General features: G+C 44.0%; 1 protein-coding gene and 1 pseudogene across 2 annotated transcripts; one reads left to right on the top strand and one right to left on the bottom strand.

The window, feature by feature from the left end:
• Nucleotides 1-60: 60 nt before the first annotated feature.
• Nucleotides 61-7,550, top strand: LOC139552220 (protein SLC31A2-like). 2 transcript variants are annotated; one of them, XM_071363732.1, is made up of 5 exons: nucleotides 61-279; nucleotides 4,701-4,877; nucleotides 5,617-5,683; nucleotides 6,046-6,250; nucleotides 6,503-7,550. In XM_071363732.1, the coding sequence occupies exons 3-5, from the start codon at nucleotides 5,617-5,619 to the stop codon at nucleotides 6,666-6,668; spliced, it is 438 nt and encodes a 145-aa protein (XP_071219833.1). In that variant the 5' UTR covers nucleotides 61-279; nucleotides 4,701-4,877; the 3' UTR covers nucleotides 6,669-7,550. The 2 variants fall into 2 exon arrangements, with proteins under 2 accessions (XP_071219833.1, XP_071219832.1); XM_071363731.1 differs by lacking the exon at nucleotides 4,701-4,877 and having other exon boundaries at nucleotides 73-279.
• Nucleotides 7,499-18,570, bottom strand: part of LOC139552217 (protein Niban 2-like) — a 57,171-nt pseudogene continuing 46,099 nt past the window's right edge.

Genomic DNA, 18,570 nt, shown 5'->3' with positions numbered 1-18,570 from the left:
TGCAAATTAATGATGTGCACAAGACTACATCTACCATCTACCCTTGCGACATTTTATAACGTCATGTGGTGCCGCGGCCTCATTGTCACACTGTGCAGGACAGAAGCATGTTTATGGTAGCCTGCTGCCCTGCGGTCAGAAACGAGAAGAAGTGGAATGCAACTAAATCCCGTCAAAACAACGTCTCTAGTTCGCTCTCGTCGGTGATGGGGAGTGAAAGGGCCTGAGGAGACCCCCCCAAATCTCTTATTTGTCTGCTCAAGTTGATCAATCATGTCTGTAAGTAGTTTCTTCGCATAGTGTTATTGCATTTGTTGTTTTGGTGATACAACACAATCATATGTAGGTAATACTTTTGCAGAGCATTACACCATTTAACTGTTTTGCATGACAGAGAGAGAGAGAGAGAGCGCGAACGAACATGTTGTAGGCTACTGTAATGTGAGTGCTGCTGGCGCTCTTGATACTTTATCATATTTTTTACTTATTTTTTAAACCTTTTTAACTAGGCAAGTCAGTTAAGAACAAATTCTTATTTTCAATGACGGCCTAGGAACAGTGGGTTAACTGCCTTGTTCAGGGGCAGAACGACAGATTTTTACCTTGTCAGCTTGGGGATTCGGTCTTGCAACCTTTCGTTCACTAGTATATGGAAAGTGACCAGCTATGTTATGTAAGAGGTTGAATGCTTTGAGCCATACATAGACCAAATGCCTAATTGGATGTCCACAATTTATCTTGTGTCACTACATTATTCAAATCTGAAAATGGATCATGGGCTATATCTTTCCATAAATCACATTCTTATCGGCAGACTCAATAGCCTTGGTTTCACAAATGACTGCCTCGCCTGCCTCACCAACTACTTCTCAGATAGAGTTCAGTGTGTCAAATCGGAGGGCCTGTTGTCCGGACCTCTGGCAGTCTCTATGGGGGTGCCACAGGGTTCAATTCTCGGGCCGACTCTTTTCTCAGTATATATCAATGATGTCGCTTTTGCTGCTGGTGATTCTCTGATCCACATCTACGCAGATGACACCATTCTGTATACATCTGGCCCTTCCTTGGACACTGTGTTAACAAACCTCCAAATGAGCTTCAATGCCATACAACACTCCATCCGTGGCCTCCAACTGCTCTTAAATGCTAGTAAAACTAAATGCATGCTCTTCATCCGATCGCTCCCCGAACCCGCCCGTCTAGCATCACTACTCTGGACAGTTCTGACTTAGAATATGTGGACAACTACAAATACCTAGGTATTTGGTTAGACTGTAAACTCTCCTTCCAGACTCACATTAAGCATCTCCAATCCCAAAAAATGTATCTAGAATCGGCTTCCTATTTCGCAACAAAGCCTCCTTCACTCTGCTGCCAATGACTGGAACGAATTGCAAAAATCACTGAAGCTGGAGACTTATATCTCCCTCACTAACTTTAAGCGTCCGCTATCAGAGCAGCTTACCGATCACTACAGCTGTACACAGCCCATCTGTAAATAGCCCATCCAACCAACTTCCGACCTCATCCCCATATTTGTTTTTGTTTTTCTGCTCTTTTGCACACCAGTATTTCTACTTGCACATCCTCATCTGCACATCTATTACTCCAGTGTTAATTTTCTAAATTGTAATTACTTCGCCACTATGGCCTATTTATTGCCTTACCTCCTTACTCCCTTTGCACACACTGTATACAGATTTTTCTATTGTGTTATTGACTGTACGTTTGTTTATCCCATGTGTAACTCTGTGTTGTTTTTGTCGCACTGCCTTGCTTTTACTTGGCCAGGTCGCAGTTGTAAATGACAACTTGTTCTCAAACGGTGTACCTGGTTAAATAAAGGTAAAATAAATAAAATAAACAGGCAAAGGCTCCTGCTGAGAATTTCATGAAGAAAAAAGTGTATGTATGCACATATCTCACTGACCTCGTTTTCCTTCACTGGCCTTGAGACACTGCATCCAGTTTAGGAAACAGTAGGCTCTCTTGACAATCAAATTGGCTGATAAGCTCACATGCGACAGCATGGCTGTCTTTCCATAGTACTGCTATTGTATGTCAGTACAAGCAGAATCTGTGCTCTAAAATGGTGGTCATTGTCTTTAATTGCCACAATCTACTTGGTCTATTGGTTTTGGTTTGAAGACCAGAGAGCAATTTGTCTTGGAATGCAAAACCTGTTGTGGTTGTTTCCTCTGGAAAGACTAACTTACAATATGTCCTCCAGGGAAAACTTGACGAGTTTCTGCGAGTTTATAGGAGATGTGCAAATATATTATTGAAGGGGTTAGCCAACCCATAACCTACCGAGTATCTGGTTGTTGCTGCCTCTTATCAGGTGAAATTAAGTATACATTTTTTAAATAATTATGTTATTCTGTAGCCTGTAAGTCCATACTATTGTGCTATTTTGTAACCTTTAAGTGAAAATGAATACTTACAGGAATTTGTGTAGGTGGTAGGGAGAGGAAAAGGATATATATTGAGAACTCATATATACACATTTTCATTCTTATCTTTTTATGGAAGATGTTGGATTATTTGCCAGAAACTATAAAAAACAATTGTCCAAAATAAAATAAAGGAAAACATAAAAATTGAACTGTAAAAAAGAGTAATGAGCTGAGTATAATTGAATTATATAATTTGCTTATCGTAACATGTTAAATCTTTTAGAAGAACTTAACGTCATTGTTGCTTTGTGCTATGTATTTTATATTTGTTGTTGGTGGTGATTGTGTATGTTTTAAGTATATGTGGTTTGTTGGTGGTGGTGATTGTGTATGTTTTAAGTATATGTGGTTTGTTGTTGTTGGTGACTAATATATTGAAAATAACTAACTGAAAGGAATGCAAAACGTGATGTAGGTAGAGGGACAGATAAGGAGACGTTTTGAGATTCTACAGCTTGCTTTAGTGTGTCTGTATATTTGTTTGTTTCTGAAATACATTGACTTTTTAAAAACATTTTAGTAATTTAACAGACGCCCTTATCCAGAGCATTCATCTTAAGATATTTAAGTGACACAACCACATATCACAGTCGTAGTATATCAATCAATTCTAAAGTTATAATCCAAGGAGATTTCCACATAACTTTTGCATTTGGTATACTTCCCCAAGATGCAAGGGGAGAAGGAGTTTGATTTCGTCTTACTACAGATCTACAGCTGACTGCTTACACGTGATATAGTAGAGTACATCCAATTGAATTCAATCACTTCTTTGATTTAAACGAAACCTTTCATTCATATTTGCTTTTTGTAGAAGTGCAAAACATTCAAGAGATAACGGTGCTCAAAGTTGACCTATTTTGCATACCTTGAGACATCCATGACAATATAAACATTTGAGATTGATATAATTTAAAAGCTTACAAACAGGGTTGTCAATTTAAAAAAAATCTTAAACTACAATTATCTAGAAACATGTAATTTCAGATTTTTTTCACCTATGCATATGTTGTAGCTTAGACTTATTTTAGATGATCTGAGGTGTTTGTATCGCGCTCGCCATTGGTTGAGACAACTCTTATACAGGGTGGGTGCCATGTTGTGGCTAATAAATGTACTAAAATGGGATTACAATTTAAATTCCAACTTTTAAATGGTACCACAGAGATTTTTTATTTTAAATGTATTTAACCAGGTAGGCCAGTTGAACAAGTTGTCATTTCCAACTGCGACCTGGCCAAGATAAAGCAAGGCAGTGCGACAAAAACAACACAGAGTTACACATGGGATAAACAAACATACAGTCAATACCACAATAGAAAAATCTGTATATAGTTTGTGCAAATGAAGTAAGGAGGTAAGGCAATAAATAGGCCATAGTGGCGAAGTAATTACAATTTAGCAAATTAACACTGGAGTGATAGATGTGCAGGTGAGGATGTGCAAATAGAAATACTGGTGTGCAAAAGAGCAGAAAAACAAATATGGGGATGAGGTAGGTAGTTGGTTGGATGGGCTATTTACAGATGGGTTGTGTACAGCTGCAGCGATCGGTAAGCTGCTCTGACAGCTGACGGTTAAAGTTAGTGAGGGAGATATGTCTCCAACTTCAGCATTTTTTTGTTTTGCAATTCGTCCCAGTCATTGGCAGCAGAGAACTGGAAGGAAAGGCAGCCAAAGGAAGTGTTGGCTTTGGGGATGACCAATTGGATATACCTGCTGGAGCGTGTGCTACGGGTGGGTGTTGCTATGGTGACCAGTGAGCTGAGATAAGGCAGAGCTTTACCTAGCAGAGACTTATAGATGACCTGGAGCCAGTGTATTTGGCCAGTCCACCCACCGTCGAATGTCTATTCTATTATAAAAATGTCTATGATTTCAATAGGTTTCCTATGGAAGATTGATTGTTTAATTTTAAAACAATGGATATTGCCACTCAAGTGAACATTCTGTGATGTGTGGACCTCTAACCATCTTTATGGTACCATTTTAAAGTTGATGTTTAAATTTTATTGACACCTACTCATTCCAGGGTTTTTCTTTTTGTACTATTTTCTACATTTGTAGATAGTGAAGACATCGTAACTATAAAATAACACATAAGGAATCCAGTAGTAACCAAAAAAGTGTGATTTATTTAGAATTCAAGGCACACTTAACCAGCATGGCTACCACAGCATTCTGCAGCGATACACCATCCCATCTGGTTTGGGCTTAGTCCCACTATCATTTGTTTTTCAACAGGACAGTGACCCAACAGACCTCCAGGCTGTGTAAGAGCTATTTGACCAAGAACGAGAGTGATGGAGTGCTGCATCAGATGACCTGACCTCCACAATCACCCGACCTGAACCCAATTGAGATGGTTTGGGATGAGTTGGACTGCAGAGTGAAGGAAAAGCAGACACGTGCTCAGCATATGTGGGTACTCCTTCAAGACTATTGGAAAAGCCTTCCTCATGAAGCTGGTTGAGAGAATGCCATGAGTGTGCAAAGCTGTCAAAGGCAAAGGGTGGCTACTTTGAATAATCTCAAATACTTTTTTTTGGTTACTACATGATTCCATATGTGTTATTTCATAGTTTTGATGTCTTCACTATTATTCTACAATGTAGAAAATAGTTTAAAAAAAAGAAACCTTGACTGAGTAGGTGTGTTCAAACTTTTGACTGGTACTGTTTATAAACATGAGAGTTTACGTGTTTTGATGTTAAGGTTAAGCTTTTTTTTAAGGAAATGATTAAACATTTTGACAACCCTGTTTGCAAGCTTTCAAATGATATCAAACTCAACCATTAAATGTTTTAAGTGATGAAGACATGCATGTCTCATGGTAGGGTGGGGTATGCAAAATATGTCAACTTTGAGCACCTCTATCCTGAATGTTTTGGCTTTCCAAAAAGTCACTTTCTGACCACTACCACCGTGGGCAAACATTTCTGGAAGGTTTCGTTCAAATCAAAAGGGGTGCAAAGAGGGGGGGGGGGGTTGGCTCATTATCTACCTGACCAAGCTTTATATATTATATTTCACATACGTGGATGTCCATGTAACCAGGATTTCCTGCACAGGTCCCAAATCTGGTCCGCTTCCTTGCAGTATACTGCTGTTTACTTGTGCATATTCTTTGTTGTATTACAATTGCTCTTTTCTCATCCAGATGACCTTTGAGGCAGGGAGCAGCGTGATGCTGCTGTTTCACTTCTGGGATGTGCAAGGACCTGCAGGTAGGCTAACACTGACAGACCTGTGCCCTCAGGAGAATCTAAATGATATATTTTAGAACCCGTTTGTCTGGTTGACTCCATTTATATTTTTTCAAGTACAGTTCAGCCCCACCATTCTGCATAGTGTGTTTCAGGTAACAAATGCACTTGTTGCTTATGTAGACCTGTTTCAATAGGGCCCCTAGTGACGCATGCACTGGTTTCTTACACTCATTAAGTAACTGCTGTTGTCTCTACAGTACTATGAGTATAGCAGACACTGTGGTGTCACCACTGAGTTCCAGACGGACACAGTTGGGGCCACTGTTGATGACCATCATTGCTGTCAACCGCGATAAGCTCTGTGGCCAATGTGTTTGCAGGGATGGTGCTGTCGGTGTTCATGGTCCTCCTGTTGACCGTGTTCTACGAGCTGCTGAAGGTGTGGAGGATCTGGCTGGGGAAGCGCCCCTCCCCCTTCCACTCCTCAGACTGCCGGGGAAGCAGCACTGCATTAGCCAGTAGCCTGTCGGAGTCCTCTCTGGCCCCCATGGAACAGACTGCCCCCACTCGCTCCCCCACGAACAGGTAGGATTCACACAGGAGCAGCCCTGCCCATATCGTTGTCTGTGATTACCACGTTCCAGGGACGCTGGCTTTCATCCACCAGGTCCCCAAATTGGCCAGAGTGCAAGCACCTGGTTTCACAGGCCTACATGATCAATTATAAGAAAGCCGAGTAGGTCATTAGAGACGAGAACATGAACTGGTGCACCTGTATATAATTACTCCAGAGAGACTACTGCAATAACACTGTTCTCTCTGTCTCATTTCACCCAGATGGCTTCTCCGTGGGATCCAGACAGCCCTGCACATCCTGCAGGTAACCCTTGGCTACATGCTGATGTTGTGCGTCATGTCCTACAACATCTGGATCTTCCTGGGGGTCATCTTGGGCTCTGTCCTGGGATACTTCTTAGGGTTCCCTCTACTGGGTCAAATCTGATCAAACAGAATAATCCTTTTCCTGGACTATAGATCTATAGGCACTAGTTATCCTGTTGGACAAAGATGTGCTCTGAAGAACATATCACAGCGTCTTTCATTCTGACCCTGTTGCACACTCAATGTGCGATAGCTCTCCCTGTGACTGTCGCTTTTCAAGTTACCTGAAGTGGTAGGTGGTTCTTCCCTACTTATCTTAAAGCAGAGGTGTGCGAAGTAAAAAGCAAGATGGAGACTTCCATAGAGCACACCCATGGTACATTTAAGATATGTCTCAGGAAGTGAATGCTTTGTGTTACCCTGTATGACCTACTGTACCTAACTATCTTGCATATCCACTGACATATGTTTGAGAATGGCCCTTGAGAAGAGCTCGAGTTCAACCTGTGGCCTCATTCTAGCATCTAACTCCAAGGTCAGGCTACTTGCAGAGGGAACTGAGATTATGCATTTCGTCAGCACTAGTCACAAGACATTTTCTGGAATTGCCACTGACAGCACAGAAGCATGTGATTGAGTGTTGTAACTGTCAGGCTCATTGGGTAACAGTGTTTTAATTACTCTTAGGTACATAGAGAACTGAATGTGGCTCTTGTTAATCATTTGTGAGATAGTATACCCCAACCTTTTAGTGCCTTTGTCCTAAATACATTTCAGAGGCATATTTCCTGTTGAATTATACGGTAACCTAATCATGGATGAACGCAAAGCTTCTTCTTCAAATCCTATTGATCTACAGTAAACTGTGAAAGTAGAACTGTGAAAGTAGATAATGGCCTGCTTTTAATCTGAAACACTTAGAAGGGTGCGTCAATGGACTTTATATGAACATGTGCTTACTACTGTTGTATTTTATTGATAGTAATAAAACAAACACCACTAACCTTTTAACATTTCATTTGATTAAAAAAATACATGATGATTTGATTGGCTTAAACACAGTTTACCATTTTAGTCTAGATAGAGAAATAGAAAAATCAAATCAATATAAGTATAGTCTGTCATGCATAGCAAAATACAATTCAATAAAAAGCTCTTGCGTAGGGCTTTACACAAAATGAAGACTATGGCCGAGGATAGTGCATTGGGCACCATACACACAGTATTTGTCATAAATAGAGGAAGGAAACAGAAGGACTCCATCTTAAAGGAATAGTTCAGAGTGAACTATCCTTTTAAGTCAGAGATACATGGACCTATTTTCCCCAAGACTACAAACTCAGCCTGGTTAAGAACAAATATATACAGTGGCCATAAACATAGCATGGATAGAAAAATCAGCATAAATCAAATTTCCCTAATTTTGACGAGTGGGGAAAATAAACAAATATAGACTTGGTTTATTCCCTTGGTGTGGCCAGAGGAGACTGTGGACAAAGAGTAAGGTGTGATGGGTCTGCACTCAAAAAGATATTGCATATAGCCAACTTCATTTCTCAATGTTTTTAGACTGACAGAGGCCTCTTCATGACAAGATACATAGCGTGCTGTCAACCATCTACACAACACTCCCACAGAGATTCTGATGCGTCGCTGAGCAAGTCCCTTTAGTAATAACTGTAAGCGTGCTCGTGGCACTGTGGCTGACGCAGGACCTCTAGCATCTATAATAAGACTAGTGACTGCTACCAGTTGAGCAGCTCCCCTCACACTAAATAAGGGTTAGACTAACACAGGCAGAAAAGTAGGAAGTAAGAAAGTGCCTCGCAATGCTGATGTCATGCACTGTGAAAAGATACCAGGAGGCTGCTTTTGAAAATGAAAAATAAAACGGTTAAAAACAAGGCTTAACAAACTTATTTCAAGACAAAATCACTCTGGCTGATTTTATACACTAGTGTGCCAAGTCATTGTTAAAACATGTTAAAAAGCAGAGCTCCCAAGCCCTGAATGCAACGATAGCTGAATCTCTATAATGATATGTTTTCGACATTGCCCATTACAGTAAGATGTCATGACAAAGAGGTAAAACAGAGCCGTTTGTGTCAAAAGCCAGCTTACAGTGCCTCCTAGTGCTCAGTAAGAGGTCATGCAGTGACCAGTGAGTGTGTACCCATGCACCATAAAGTGTTACGTCTATCCTGCCATGCATCTCTGTGAACATATCCTGAAGGCCCTTACACATGGGCATCTGTAGTGTAAAGAGTAACTTTTTCAACCTCATATTCATCATCTCCAGAATCATACCAGTGTCTACATGTGAAAACGCTGTGTTCCTATGATCTGTGGGTACACACACATATATATATATTTTTAAATGCTTCTCTGTGGCACCACAGCGTAAGATTCAAAGTCAGAAAAAGGATTTTCAAAACCTGCAATAGGTTTTCTAGCCCAAGGGAGGGTATTTTCTTGCTCCCCACGTCACTGCCAACCTCAGTGGTTTTTTCCTTGAACTTTTTATTTGAAACTTTTGATGATATCATCAGGTAGAAATGCGCCATTTTCACATACGGTATGTTGACACTGGTATTGTGCTGGAGATAATGAAAATGAGGTAAAAAAATAAATGAAATATTCTCCCTTGTTTTCCCATTCAAATCTCATATAAAATGTTGGTTTCAGAGTCCTCCCCGGTCTCAGAGTCGTCGTGAAGTGCAGCGTTTCCCTGCTCCACAATCACCACCACCTCACCTGGGTCGGTTAGAGAGTCCTGTTTTCAGAGCATCCTTCATTGGCTGAGCTTCGCCCTCATCCAAGGCCTCATTGGTCAGTGACTGGAAGCCGCTGTCATCGTGGTGCCGGGGGCTGGAGTCGGCCAATGGTGGGGCCAGCTCAGCGTCAGAGTCTACGGCACACTCCGTTATCCTGTCTTCGTCCTCTTCCTGTACCGCCATCTCTATTTCCTGTATGGCGTTCTCGATAGCCTCATCTTCTCCCTCGATGGATGAATCGCCCTCAATGGCTGCCTCCACCTCGTCCTGCCTCTCCTCCTGTAAGTCTCCGACCTCTTCCTGTATCATTATCGCCATTTCCTGTAAGGCGTTCTCGATGGCCGCCTCGCCCTCCTCTACCTTGCCCTCAATAGCTGCCTCCCCTTTTTCCTGAAGCTCCCCCTCAGCTTTCTGGTCTGGACCTCTTTCTATCAGCTGCTCGCTCACTTCCTGTGGGGCACTTCTCCACTGCAGTGACTTCCTGTGCACCTCCTCCACCACGGTGGTGATTAGCGTCACCTCCTCTTCGCCCTCTAGCGTCAGCATCCCCGGCTCTGTCTCATTGGTGAGAACAGCCAAGTCCTCCTCTGAGGCCGGGACTACCATCTCCACCACCGGGTTGATGAGGTAACGGATCTCCTGCACGTTGTCTGGGGAATTAGGCTCTAGTTCCGTGGGGGTCTTTGGCTGTGGTTCCATGGAGGTCGCTCCCACCTCCTCCATCTCCTCGGGGATGAAATCCACCCCCTCCTCCATCTCCCCCTCCTCGGGGATGAAATCCACCCCCTCCTCCATCTCCCCCTCCTCGGGGATGAAATCCACCCCCGGTACCTCCAAGCACGACTCGTAGGGCAGCGGGCTCATCCCGTCCAGCTTGATCATGGAGACCACTTGCCTGCGCCGCCATTTAGACCGGCCACATCCTTCCGGGGACTCGTCAGGCTCCTCATCCCCGCCACCGAACTGGGCGGCCCAGTCTACCGAGGGGCTCTCCCCCAGCAGGTGGAGGTTGGGGTCGCTGTTGGTCAGGATCATGCTGTCTCTGTACAGGTTGTGTCTCTTCTGGACTGCCGCCTCTTTCACAGCTGTAGGCAAACAGAGATTTACGTCAGCGCCAAATTCACAAATCGCCTCAGATTAGCACTGCTGAATCTGCTGATCTAGGATCAGGTCCTCCCTGTCTATATAATCATAAGTGTGCTCTAAAAAAACAAAACTGAGCCTAGATTAGCAATCCTACCCGGAGATGCTTTACGAATAGTCTAGCCTATGCCGGGCCAGTGTCTCCAATGCCCACCACTCACCCATCTTGATGTCCTTGGTGACAGACTGCAGAACCACCTCCTCAAACATGTTCTCCACCAGGATGAACCGGGAGAAGTCCTCAAAGATCATCTCCTGGAAGGGAGGGAAGTCCTGAGAGGGAGGAGAGGAGATGTTACAGACTAATGCACTAGACATGGGCAACGTCCCAAGTGGCACCCCAGTCCCTATATAGTGCACTACTTTTGACCAGAGCCTAAATAGATTATAGAGTTCCGTATGAGACGGAATCATAGAGTAAAGGGGTGGCTCGAGTCAGAGGTATCTGTGTCTTCGGGAGACTAGGATAGCTGGAATAAGAGACTATAACCAGTGAGCCTCACCGGATGGCAGGAGGGGGCCAGCTGCTTCAGCATGTAGGGGATGATGATCTGTAGCAGGGCCTCTCTGAAGAACTTCTTACGCACCGTGCTACTGTCATAGTCATATTTCTGACAGGGACAGACAGAGGGACGCAGACATTAGACTCTGATGGCAAGGGCTGCCAAAAATTCCCAGGGTTTCCGGCCTACCGATTGGAGTATTCCGGGAATCAGGAGGGAATAAGCAGGAAATCTGGAATCCTCCAACCAGAATTTTGGGAAAACCTTTTGCAACTGTATTAATGGCCAATCTATTCTTAATCCTTCAATCAAATCAGTCATTCTCCTTTATCCTTATCCACCCTCAGTCTAACTAACTAACCTTCAGCACTCTGTCCTGACAGCATTGGATGGTCTTACACAGGTTCTCTCCTCTCTGGTCCTTTTCCTCCAGACTCTGGTGCAGCAGGTGTTCAAACGTGTACACAGCATTGTCCATTTGCTTTTACACAGAGGAGAGAGGACATTAGTGATACATTGGGGGAAAAGACAGATTGTCAACGATCTCATTCGGTGGTTCCATTTTATGCTACAAGAGTTCCTATGGTGTTCAATGAAATACCCTCTCTCGCCACCAGATGGGACCACTACAATCTGTCACAAAGTGCAGTAAGAACAATAACTACAGTGTTGGTAGTCTTGTGTGGCAGATTCATACCCACCAGGTAGTGGGATTTGTGGGTTAAGATCTCACCTCTCTCATGAGGATCTGAGCCCTCTGGACGAACACGGAGGGGCTGGACACATCAAATCTCTGCTGCAGCCCTTCCAGACTCAGCTGCTCCACCTTCTCATAGCAGCTCTGCATCTTCACCGGGTGGAACGCCAGCATAGAGATCTTCTCCATGTGCTGAGAGAGGGGAGATGGGAGAGAGGAGAGAGAGAGGAGGGTGAGAAAAAGGGAGAGATAGGGAGGGCAGAGAGAGCGAGAGAAGAGAGGGGAAAGAGACAGACCGATATGAGGACATGGCAACACCGAGCACTTCAACAGATCCAAGACAGAGCTACAGTACATTTTATGGAACAGTCACAGAGGTCACCAAGGACAGTAAGCGTGAACTTCAAGTCATCCGGTGGTCCACTCACCTCTCCCAGTTTGTCCTTGCCCCCTCCGTTGAGCGTGTTCTTGCTGACCTCCACCAGCTCTCTGAAGAAGACGTCTCGGACCTCGGAGAAGCCTCTGCTGGTGGGCTCCATCAAGGCTTCCAGGATGGAGCTGACGTAGGGCTGGACGCTGCGCCGAAGGAGCTGCTCTGCCCTGGGCAACACCAGAGCTACGGAGGGGGGGGGGGGGTACGGTTAGTCCCCATGGTCAGTAGACACCCACACTTCAAGACCACAGTAATACCAAGCATTACCCAGAGACATCCGACTGAAAAGTCGGGAGAAAAGGAACCAAAATATCATTAGCCGTCAAACCTGTGACTGAAATGGAGAAATAATGCACTACTAACCTGGCTGCTACTGTAGGCCTAACAATGTCCAACTAACAAAGTCATGAACAGTTGTCAGTCATTTCCACACAAAACATGTGAGTATTGTAATCAGGTCCCGATCAACTGTTCTGGCACAGGAGGCAACCATGACAAAGTGAAGGTGGAACAGACAGACTGCTATGCCAAACATAGGTAAGCATTGCCACACCTCTGGTAAGAACTACATCAGTCAATCAATCACATGTATTTATAAAACCCTTTTTTACATCAGCAGATGTCACAATGTGCTTATATACAAACCCAGCCTAAAACTACAAAGAGTAAGCAATGCAGATGTAGAAGCATGGTGGCTAGGAAAAACTCCCTAGAAAGGCAGGAACCTAGAGAGGAACCAGGCTCTGAGGGGTGGCCAGTCCTCTTCTGGCTGTGCCGGGTGGAGATAAGAGAACATGGCCATTAACATCAGATTGATGTTCAAATGTTCATAGATGACCATCAGGGTCAAATAATAATCACAGTGGTTATAGAGGGTGCAACAGGTCAGCACCTCAGGAGTAAATGTCAGTTGGCTTTTCAGAGCCAAGCACTCCGAGGTCGAGACAGCAGGCGCAGTAAAAATGTGCGTAACAAGTCACATAAGTGGCATGGACTCACTCTGCGAGCAATAAAAGTGTTTAACATGATCTGTGAATGACTACCTCATCTCTGTACCCCACACATACCAATTTCTGTAAGGTTCCTCAGTCAAGCAGTGAATTTCAAACACAGATTTAACCGCAAAGACCAGGGAGATTTTCCAATGCCTCTCAAAGGCACCTATTGGTAGATGGGTAAAAAAAAAAGCAGATATTGAATATGTCTTTGAGCATGGCGAAGTTATTAAATACACTTTGGACAGTGTATCAATACACCCAGTCACTACAAAGATACAGGCGTCCTTCCTAACTCAGTTGGTGAATTTAAACCAGTTACAAAGTTGAATGGCTGTAGAAAACTGAGTATGGATTACCAACATAGTAGCTACTCCACAATACTAACCTAAATGACAGAATGAAAAGGAAGTCTGTGCAGAATAAAGATATTCCAAGACATGCATCCTGTTTGTCCAAGGCACTAAAATTGTGGCAAAGCAATTCACTTTGTCCTGAAAACAATGTGTATGTTTGGGGAAAATACAATACATTACTGAGTAACCCTTTCCATATTTTCAAGCATAGTGGTGGCTGCATCATGTTATGGTATTAGGCTAGGCGGTATACCATATATACCGCATACCAGGTTATTTGGAAAAAGCCACGGAATAGTTTCAATACCGTCTAAACAATTTCTTTAATACTTTTGAATATTTGTAGCTACTTTAAGTAAATACCTGCAGTCAACTTGTGCAAAATCTTTGGAAATAAAGAACATTGCATTCTTAATTTCACCTGTCAAATTATTAAAGCTTACTGTAGTCCCCAGTCACGTGGTGTTTGTTTACAAGCACACCCTTTTTTGGTGGAAAATTTGCCTATGCCCTCGTAGGCCCACCCATGGCTGCATCCATAGATTAGGGCCTAATGAATTTATTTCAATTGCCTAAATTTCCTTATATGAATTGTAATCGCCGCATTTATATTTTTGTCCAGTATATACACTACCGGTCTAAAGTCTTAGAAAACCCTTGAATGAGTAGGTGTTTCTTATTTTTTTTTACGATTTTCTACATTGTAGAAATTCCACAAATGAACTTAAGGCACACCTGTTAATTGAAATGCATTCCAGGTGACTACCTCATGAAGCTGGTTGAGAGAATGCCAAGAGTGTGCAAAGCTGTCATCAAGGCAAAGGCTGAGGCTGGCTCCTTTGAAGAATCTAAAATATATTTTGATTTGTTTAACACTTTTTTGGTTACTACATGATTCCATATGTTACTTCATAGTTTTGATGTCTTTACTATTATTATTATACAATGTAGAAAATAGTAAAAAGAAAGAAAAACCCTTGAATGAGTAGGTGTCCAAATTTGACTGGTACTGCATGTATGGGATGTATAGACATTATGGACAGTAAGTGGATAGAATGTAGTATATCTGAATAATATGTAGGATAGAATAGTATATGTACAGCAATAGTTAAATAGGATGGCCTTGACTAGAATACAGTATACATATTAAATGGAAAAACAGTATGTAAACATTATTAAAGTGACCAGTGTGCCATGATTAAAGTGACCAGTGTGCCATGATTAAAGTGACCAGTGTTCCATGATTAAAGTGACCAGTGTGCCATGATTAAAGTGACCAGTGTTCCATGTCTATGTGCATAGGGCAGCAGCCTCTAAGGTGCAGGGTTAAGTAAGCGGGTGGTAGCCGGCTAGTGACAGTGACTAAGTTCAGGACAGGGTACTGGATGGAGGCCGGCTAGTGATGGCTATTTAACAGTCTGATGGCCTTGAGATGAAAGCTGTTTTTCAGTCTCTCTGTCCCAGCTTTGATGCACCTGTACTAACCTCGCCTTCTGGATGATCGCGAGGTGAACAGGCCGTGGCTCGGGTAGTTGATGATCTTCAGACCGCACCACACTCTGGAGAGCCCTGCGGTTGTGGACGATGCAGTTGCCATACCAGGCGGTGATACAGCCCGACAGGATGCTCTCAATGGTGCATGTGTAAAAGTTTGTCTTAGGGGCCAAGCCAAATGTATTCATGTGTACTCCGTGTGTGCGTGCTCCCTTAGCGGTCTCCTGAAGTCCACAATCACTTATTTTTGTTGACGTTGAGGGAAGAGGTTATTTTTCTGGCAGCACTCCGCCAGGGCCCTACCCTGCTCCCTGTAGGCTGTTGTGTCTTCTGCAAACTTGATGATTGAGTTGGAGGTGTGCTTGGCCACGCAGTCATGGGTGAACAGGGATTACGGGAGGGCGCTGAGCATGCACCCTTGTGGGGCCCCTGTGTTGAGGATCAGCATAGTGGAGGTGTTGTTTCTTACCTTCACCACCTGGGGGGGCGGCCCGTCAGGAAGTCCAGGACCCAGTTGCACAGGGCGGGATTCAGACCTAGGGCCCTGAGCTTAATGACGAGCTTGGAGGGTACTTTATTTAACTAGGGAAGTCAGTTAAGAACAAATTCTTATTTACAATGACGGCCTACACCAGCCAAACCCGGACAACGCTGGGCCAATTGTGCGCCGCCCTATGGGACTCACAATCATGGCCGGTTGTGATACAGCCTGGATTCGAACCAGGGTGTCTGCAGTGACGCCTCTAGAGATGCAGTGCCTTAGACCGCTGCTCCACTCGGGAGCCTAATGAACAGCATACATAGGTATTCCTCTTGTCCAGACGGGATAGGGCAGTGTACAGTACGATGGCATCATTATTGGTGCGGTATGCAAATTGAAGTGGGTCTAGGGTGTCAGGTAAGGTGGAGGTGATATGATCCTTAACTAACCTCAGTGGACCTCAGTTCATCTTTCAATCACCCACGTGGGTATATGCTCCTAAAAACCAATGAGGAGATGGGAGAGGCAGGATTTGCAGCGTGTCAAGCGTCACAAATGGAACCAAGTTCTATTTTAGTGCCTGGCTACACAGACGCACGCGAAAAGTGTGGTTGCAATGATTGAATAACATGTGTACATTCATTTTGCGACGTGATCGGTGAGGTCAGCATGAAATGGGTATGTTTGGGAGTTTCAGGATAAAAATAGAAAATGGAATTGAGCTAAGCAGGAACCTGGTTAAATCTGCTTTCCACCAGACACTGGGAGGTGAATTCACCTTTCAGCAGGACAATAACCTAAAACAAGGCAAAATCTACACTACAGTTGCTTACCAAGAAGACAGTGAATGTTCCTGAGTGGCCGAGTTACAGTTTTGACTTAAATCTACTTAATCTATAGCAAGACCTGAAAATTGTTTTCTAGCAATGATCAACAACCAATTTGACAGATCTTGAAGAATATTGAAAATAATAAATGGGCAAATGTTGCACAATCCAGTATGGAAAGCTCTTAGAGACTTACCCAGAAAGACTCAGCTGTAATTGCTGCCAAAGATGCTTCTACAAAGTATTGACTCAGGGGTTGAATACTTATGTAAATGAGATACGTCTATTTCATTTTCAATAAAAATGTGCAACATGTTCTAAAAACATGTTTATACTTTGTCATTATGGGGTACTATAAGTAGATGGGTGAGAAAAACAATCTCCTTAATCAATTTTGAATTCTGTCTACCAACAAAATGTGGAATAAGTCAAGGGACATTAATACTTTTTGAAGGGACTGTATGCTGTATATGACCAGTTACTGTAGTGTAACTAAATACAAAACCTAATAAAAACAGTAAATGGACTAAAATAGTCCTGATCATTCCATACACACACACACTAATAAACAGGACCTGTGAGCCCTGGCCTCCAGTGACATCCAAGGAATGCAGTCCTTCAACACTGTCTCCATGGGAAACAAAACATAAGAGAAAATGTTAGAGCAGGAAGGCAGACGAGGCAGAGAGATGAGCGTAAGGGGTGAGCGAGCGATGAGCGTAAGGGGTGAGCGAGCGATGAGCGTAAGGGGTGAGCGAGCGATGAGCGTAAGGGGTGAGCGAGCGATGAGCGTAAGGGGTGAGCGAGCGATGAGCGTAAGGGGTGAGCGAGCGATGAGCGTAAGGGGTGAGCGAGCGATGAGCGTAAGGGGTGAGCGATGAGCGTAAGGGGTGAGCGATGAGCGTAAGGGGTGAGCGATGAGCGTAAGGGGTGAGCGATGAGCGTAAGGGGTGAGCGATGAGCGTAAGGGGTGAGCGATGAGCGTAAGGGGTGAGCGATGAGCGTAAGGGGTGAGAAGGAGAGAGGGAGAAGACCCTTCTATCCCAAATGGCACTTTATTCCCTACATAGTGCACTGCTTTTGACAATCCCTATGTAGGGAATAGGTGCCATTGGGGACGTATTGAATGACTGGTCTAACTGCTTTACCTGTGCCAATAAATCCTTTAGCTCTGCACTCAACAAACCACAAACACTAGAAATGACAAAACGTTGCTAACAATGGCCCCTCTTGAGGAGCATTACAGCATTGCTAATTTTACAGCGTAAACACTTAGGTAATTCCCTTGACTATACACTTGCTTGGACTGAAAAAGTGCCATCGTTGAGACAACGCACTGTGATTAAGTCGACACACTGCATCAGAACCCATGTGTGTGAAAAGTGTAAGGAGTGTTTCCTGTGGGTGCTGCTGTGTCACAACACGAGGTGAGAGGGTGTCAGGATAAAAAAAGAAATTAAAAGCGTGTGCATGTGTGCGCGCACGGACGCGCCGCTCACCGCGGATCTTGCCGCTGACGTGTTCCTTGGAGGTGATAATCTGGTCCATGTCTGTGCGTAGCGCGGCGTCTAGACGGAGCGTCTCTACCTCACAGGCCTGGACGAGAGCCTGGTATTGGGCCTGGGTCTGAGACAACACCTGCTTATACACCGCCTCAGAGATCTGGAGGGGGACAGGGAGAGCGAGAGAGAGAGAGAATGGGTTGAATACACCGCCTCAGAGATCTGGAGGGGGACAGAGAGAGAAAGGGTTGTCCCAGATGCCACCCTATTCCACTACCTTTGACCAGGGTACATAATGCACGTGTAGGCTGGTCAAAAGTAGTGCACTATGTAGGGAATAGGGTGCCATTTGGGACGCACCCGCAATCAGATCAGGAATGTTGGGCCAGGAGTTTTCCGGACTATGTGACCTGAACAGGAAAAACTGAGTGTGCTCAGGGAAAACTCTGGGGCCTGGGAACGAACACAGTGCAGCACGTCGGTAGAACGACTCACCAGCATCCAGTCCCTCTGTCTCTGTTGCATCTTCCCCTTCAGACGAGGACCAATCAGATTCCTCAGCTCTGGGTAGAGGGTCTCCATCACTAGGTTGGCTAGGATCTAAAACACACACTGCATTAATCACTTACACAATCTTTAAAGTGTGTGTATAGGATGTGCCTGTATGACTAACCAAGAGAAGTAACTAGTGGTTGGCAGAACTTGGCACCTAGTAAAAGCATATGAGACTTTGATGTTGGAGTTCGGTGTTTCCACAACAGAGAAAATGACAAGGTGTTGTGTCAGTCTTAATATTTGTGGCATTTCAAACAGAACGG

This window comes from Salvelinus alpinus, chromosome 24, assembly GCF_045679555.1.
Source record: "Salvelinus alpinus chromosome 24, SLU_Salpinus.1, whole genome shotgun sequence".
In the NCBI taxonomy this organism is placed as follows: Eukaryota; Metazoa; Chordata; class Actinopteri; order Salmoniformes; family Salmonidae; genus Salvelinus; species Salvelinus alpinus.
The sequence above is the reverse complement of the archived record's forward strand: the minus strand, read 5'-3'. Positions and strand labels throughout refer to the sequence as shown.

Bases quoted from the DNA above. Each gene is read 5' to 3' on its own strand.
- LOC139552220 (XM_071363731.1), top strand. The intron at 5,684-6,045 runs GTAGGCTAACAC...ATGTGTTTGCAG, and splicing joins GGATGTGCAAGGACCTGCAG to GGATGGTGCTGTCGGTGTTC. The intron at 6,251-6,502 runs GTAGGATTCACA...CATTTCACCCAG, and splicing joins ACTCGCTCCCCCACGAACAG to ATGGCTTCTCCGTGGGATCC.